At 39.8% G+C, this 6706-nt stretch overlaps 1 protein-coding gene across 1 annotated transcript; it reads left to right on the top strand.

Moving 5' to 3' along the window:
• Window positions 1-206: 206 nt before the first annotated feature.
• Window positions 207-6110, top strand: cplx2a (complexin 2a). The gene is made up of 3 exons (XM_072670164.1): window positions 207-314; window positions 2921-3099; window positions 4329-6110. Exons 1-3 carry the CDS (start codon window positions 284-286, stop codon window positions 4521-4523), a joined length of 405 nt encoding a protein of 134 aa, XP_072526265.1. The 5' UTR covers window positions 207-283; the 3' UTR covers window positions 4524-6110.
• The last annotated feature ends 596 nt before the right edge of the window (window positions 6111-6706 follow it).

Raw genomic sequence — 6706 nt, 5'->3', positions numbered from 1 at the left:
TACAGACAGAAAGGTAGACAGATAGACGGATAAGCAGATAGACAGAAAGTTAGATATTAGATATACATAGATGGACAGACAGACAGTGAGACAGAAAGAAAGAACAGATAGACAGACATGTAGACAGACAGACGGATAGGCAGACAGACAGACAGCAACTGCAGCTTTACTGAAGTGTGTGTGTGTGTGTGTGTGTGTGTGTGTGTGTGTGTGTGTGTGTGTGTGTGTGTTCTCTGCAGGTTATCAGGAGTGTATCTGAGAGGAGAAGAACTAAACAACAGAGATGAATTTTGTGATGAAAGCAGCTCTGGGAGGTGAGTGCAGTGTGTGTGTGTGTGTGTGTGAGTGTGTGTGTGTGTGTGTGTGTGTGTGTGTGAGTGAGTGTGTGTGTGTGTGTGTGTGTGTGAGTGTGTGTGTGTGATCAAAGCAGTGCTGAATGATTTGACTCAGCAGTTTAGCGCTGCTGCAGCAGTGTGTGTGTGTGTGTGTGTGTGTGTGTGTGTGTGTGTGTGTGTGTTAGGGGAGATGACCGCAGAGAGTCTGTGGGTTTGTTTTACAAAAGATGATTTCCTAGCCTGTCCATAAGTATCTGGACACTTCTCATCCCTGAGCTCGGATACATGTAAGGGGATCCCCGTCAGCGGCCTGTGTGAAACGAAACCCGCCCTCCCGGCCGGGGAACCCCGCTGAACTGACCTGCGGTCAGGCAGAAACTCTACACGCTGTCTAATGAGCTCTGGTCAGCGGGGCGCTGCGGCGCTGCGGCTCTGAGGGTTATGAGTTACAGGGCCCGTATCCCCACGTCCCCTCTGAGCTCCAGCTCCAGCCTCTGCCTGCCCTCGCACTGTCGAACTGCCTGACTCTTACCAGCCCGTTAACAACCGTATATATGCAAATCAGATCTGTTCTGATTGGCTACACTGTATAGCTTGTCATTCAGGGAGCAGTCCAGGGTAGAGCAGCCCTTATAACCCTAAAAGGGCGTGAACGGGCGGGCTAAACTGCTGTAGGATGTACAGGTACAGTGCATGCACAGTGGGCGGGGCGCAGGGGGGGGGGGCGGGGTGAACTGCACGCTTTGAAGATCTATCAGTTTTTACTGGATGGGCTCTTTGAAGTGCAGCAGGTAGGAGATAGTGAAGAAGGGTGGAATCGCTCTGGTGCTGTAGTGGTGAACAGTTGCTAAACAACAACAGCTAAAGCTCAGACCTATTTAATTATAGACCTGCTGAGTATCCACTATGAATTATTCAGGATCCACTATGAATTATTCAATATTTACTGTAAATTATTTATCCAGCATCTACTATGGTTTATTCAGGATCCACTATGAATTACTCAGTATCCACTATGAATTATTCAGTATCCACTATGAATTATTCAGCATCTACTATGGTTTAGTCAGTATCCACTATGAATTATTCTTTATCTCTCCTGTATCATATGGCATCTACTATACATATTTTAGTATCCACTATGAATTATCCTTTATTTACTATAAATTATTCAGAATCTACTAATTATTCAGTATCCACTATAAATTATTCAGAATCTACTAATTATTCAGTATCCACTATGAATTATTCAGTATACACTATGAATTATTCAGTATCCACTATGAATTACTCAGTATCTACTATAAAGTATTCAGAATCTACTATGAATTACTCAGAATCTACTAATTATTCAGTATCCACTATGAATTATTCGGTATCTCTCTTGTATCATATGGCATCTACTATACATATTTTAGTATCCACTATGAATTATCCTTTATTTACTATAAATTATTCAGAATCTACTAATTATTCAGTATCCACTATAAATTATTCAGAATCTACTAATTATTCAGTATCCACTATGAATTATTCAGTATCCACTATGAATTATTCGGTATCTCTCTTGTATCATATGGCATCTACTATACATATTTTAGTATCCACTATGAATTATCCTTTATTTACTATAAATTATTCAGAATCTACTAATTATTCAGTATCCACTATGAATTATTTAGCCTATTATGCGAGTTGATGGGTTATTAGCTAGCTCCAGATCAGATAATAGATCCGGTTCTCAGTTTTAATAATTATAATTATCATGGTCATAAAATCTGATTGGCTAATCCTCATTTGAAGCCAGTTGCACACCCACAGGCACCAAGGAAGGGGGCATCGGGTCATTCACCCCCCCCCAACCCTAAAGACATAGGGTCAGTGTCAGTGCAGCATGATCGAATCGGGGTGGGCAGATTCTGGTGTTGAATATCTGGCAACCTGTGCACGGACAGACCCGTAGGGGCAGCAGGTTTGCCTCCTGACCGCTCTACTGCTGGGATTCATGGTTCAGGCTGACTCTGCATTTCACCGTATCATTCGGTGAGGGGGTGGGGTGTGTGTGTGTGTGTGTGTGTGTGTGTGTGTGTGAGATTGACGTCAGTGCTGGCTCATTGCCAGCTCAAGGTACTGCAGTAGCCTGAAGTAACGAGGCCAAACTGACACCCTCCTGTCCTTCATTTATCGCACTGATCTGACCGAAATAGCGCCCTCTACCTCTGAAGGTGGGATCTGTGGTATCTGACCGCAGGACGTCCCAGCAGATGCTGGCTTTAACCCCTGTGAGATTCAGATGGAGCCTTTATGGAACGGACTTGCTGTTCCAGCGCCTCCCACAGGTGAACAGAGCATGTGCACCTGGATGTCTATGAAGGACACTGGACCAGACCGCCTTCTTCCATTGGTCCAGTATTGAGGCTCACTTGTCCATTATAGATGGTGGACAGGGGTCTGCATCTACGCAGCCTCGGATGCAGCATCGCCCCCTCTCGGCCACCTCAGGGGTCCTCGGGTCCTACGCTTGTCCATTTTTCCACTTGCTGCTTGTTTTGACTCTAACCCGGTGGTCTTCTGTGTATGTGAAGGGGGTCCCCCTGATGTGGGAAAGATGCTGGGTGGAGAAGAGGATAAGGACCCCGAGGCGGAGAAGGAGAAAGAGGAGGAGAGGCAGGAGGCTCTGAGGCAGCAGGAGGAGGAGAGGAAAGCCAAATACTCCAAGATGGAGGCCGAGAGGGAGGTGATGAGACAGGGCATCAGAGACAAGGTAGGAGTTTCATACTGGATATTAATGTTATTAGAGCTTCATACTGGATATTAATGTTATTAGAACTTCATACTGGATATTAATGCTATTAGAGCTTCATACTGGATATTAATGTTATTAGAACTTCATACTGGATATTAATGCTATTAGAACTTCATACTGGATATTAATGTTATTAGAACTTCATACTGGATATTAATGCTATTAGAGTTTCATACTGGATATTAATGCTATTAGAGCTTCATACTGGATATTAATGCTATTAGAGTTTCATACTGGATATTACTGTTATTAGAGCTTCATACTGGATATTAATGTTATTAGAACTTCATACTGGATATTAATGCTATTAGAGCTTCATACTGGATATTAATGCTATTAGAGCTTCATACTGGATATTAATGTTATTAGAACTTCATACTGGATATTAATGTTATTAGAACTTCATACTGGATATTAATGCTATTAGAGTTTCATACTGGATATTAATGCTATTAGAGCTTCATACTGGATATTAATGTTATTAGAACTTCATACTGGATATTAATGTTATTAGAACTTCATACTGGATATTAATGCTATTAGAGCTTCATACTGGATATTAATGCTATTAGAACTTCATACTGGATATTAATGTTATTAGAGCTTCATACTGGATATTAATGCTATTAGAACTTCATACTGGATATTAATGCTATTAGAGCTTCATACTGGATATTAATGCTATTAGAGCTTCATACTGGATATTAATGTTATTAGAACTTCATACTGGATATTAATATTATTAGAGCTTCATACTGGATATTAATGTTATTAGAACTTCATACTGGATATTAATGCTATTAGAGCTTCATACTGGATATTAATGCTATTAGAGTTCATACTGGATATTAATGTTATTAGAACTTCATACTGGATATTACTGTTATTAGAGCTTCATACTGGACATTAATGCTATTAGAGCTTTATACTGGATATTAATGTTATTAGAGCTTCATACTGGATATTAATGTTATTAGAACTTCATACTGGATATTAATGATATTAGAGCTTCATACTGGATATTAATGTTATTAGAACTTCATACTGGATATTAATGCTATTAGAGCTTCATACTGGATATTAATGCTATTAGAGCTTCATACTGGATATTAATGTTATTAGAGCTGTAACTGATGATGTTGCACGCCGCCCTTCCTCACCTCATGTCCGTGTGTTTCGTGTGTCAGTACGGCCTTAAGAAAAAAGAGGAGGCAGAAGCCGAGGCACAGGCGGCCATGGACGCGGCCAGCGAGGGCAGCTTGACACGCCCGAAAAAGGCAGTACCGTCCGGCTGCGGAGACGACGACGAGGAAGAGGAGAGCATCATGGACACAGTGATGAAGTACCTGCCGGGACCACTGCAAGACATGCTGAAGAAGTAACACACCGTAACCACGGCAACACCCAAGCTTTACACATCACTCGAATTATTACAATTGTAATGCGCGCTTCCGCGTTCAAACAGCAGGGGGCGCAAGACCACACTCCACGTCAGAAAACCCACCATCCGTGTTTCGCAACGGTTCTGTAAATAGACTTTAGCCACCGGTTTTAGGCCAGAAGGACGGGCGGGCGGTACGTACGTTTCAAAATATAAGCCATATTTTATCTTGAAAAGGAAATGCTGAATCATTTCATGACTTCTGATATCGTTTCTTATCAAAACACAAACGAGAAAAACGCGAGCTATGACGTATGCATGAAACGTAGCCTACAGATCTACTTCCACTGTTTTGTACCGTCAACCAGCCATGAATTCCCCTTCATTTATTAGACAATAGCAATATGCCGAGCTAATATTAACTATATATTAGCTAAATTAATATTAGATATACTAGCTAAACTAACATTGACATTATAATAATATCAACTATATATATATATATATATATCGGTCGAGTTAATAGTAGCTACATATTAGTTCAAACCAATAATAGCTCTGTTAAGTCATATTAATTATACGTTATAACTTCAACTTAGCGATACATTAGCTCTTAATGCTAATCAGGTTAATATGAACTACATACTAGCTTGGTTAATATTCCATAAATAAACCTTAACCTAATTAATATTAACTATATATTAAGATATAGATTATATATTAGCTATACTAATATTAGCCAAGCTAATATAAGCTATATATTAGCTAAGTCGTCAATGATCAAATTAGCTAGTTATGTTTTGCCTAAATGTGAAGAAAAAAACAACAAAAAAAAACATTGCAAATATTAGCAGAAACACTTCATCTATGCATGTATCTGTAACGTTTGTCATATTTTTGGTGCAAAGTATAAAAATAAATAAATAAATAAATAAATAAATAAATAAAAATCAACATAGAAGGCAATAAATTTTTTAGCGTTCTGGAGGCTAAGCTGATGCGTGTTGCTGAACATACCAAAACTCAGTCGGTCTTGAAGCTAAACTCTCTCAGAGGACTGGCCTATCGAGCACAGGTTAGAGTCACATGAGGCCTCGACACTCTTATCAGCGCAGAAACGTCCAAATCCAGCGTTTATTTCCGTCCTTTTTAGCGCGACGTGATACGTTCCACACTTCAGGTGCAGCATCCGCCAGAAGGCCAGACGGCCGAGGCCTCGTTTCGACTGGAAAAAGCGGGGTTTAGCATCGGGCCGGCCTCCGGACCTTCTCTCGGACTGTTTTCTGGAACTTCCTTAGCAATAAGTTTCTTCTGTTCTGCTTGGTCTGTGAAAACCACTGGTACACCCACATTCTGAGTGAGGGTGAGGGACGACCATGGGAGGGAATGTGGCTGGAGTGAAATACGTGAGGAGGAATGATGGGCATTATAGCAATATAATGATTAATCACGTGCTGTCATTTATTTGCATTCCAGGCTGTTTTTTGTTTGCTCGCCTTAAACGATGCCTTTGTTATGATTTATGAAGAAGATGAAATGTGTTGTACTGTCACTCCAAATCATTCAAATAAACAAACTCCTGAACGCCTCTTTCACAGAAAGCATGCTGCTGAATAAACGGGATTCTCAATGACCATCGAGCTACGCTTTCAGAACCCCGCCACACGGTGTCGCTGTTTCACAGCTTCATACTGGATATTAATGTTATTAGAGTTTCATACTGGATATTAATGTTATTAGAGCTTCATACTGGATATTAATATTATTAGAGCTTCATACTGGATATTAATGTTATTAGAACTTCATACTGGATATTTATGTTATTAGAGCTTCATACTGGATATTAAAGTTATTAGAGCTTCATACTGGATATTAATGCTATTAGAACTTCATACTGGATATTAATGCTGTTAGAGCTTCATACTGGATATTAATGCTATTAGAGCTTCATACTGGATATTAACGCTATTAGAGCTTCATACTGGATATGAATGTTATTAGAACTTCATACTGGATATTAATGTTATTAGAACTTCATACTGGATATTAATATTATTAGAGCTTCATACTGGATATTAATGATATTAGAGCTACATACTGGATATTAATATTATTAGAGCTTCATACTGGATATTAATGTTATTAGAACTTCATACTGGATATTAATGTTATTAGAGCTTCATA

Source organism: Salminus brasiliensis, chromosome 24 (assembly GCF_030463535.1).
Source record: "Salminus brasiliensis chromosome 24, fSalBra1.hap2, whole genome shotgun sequence".
NCBI lineage: Eukaryota > Metazoa > Chordata > Actinopteri > Characiformes > Bryconidae > Salminus > Salminus brasiliensis.
Note: the sequence above shows the minus strand (reverse complement) of the source record. Positions and strands in the feature narration are given on the sequence as shown.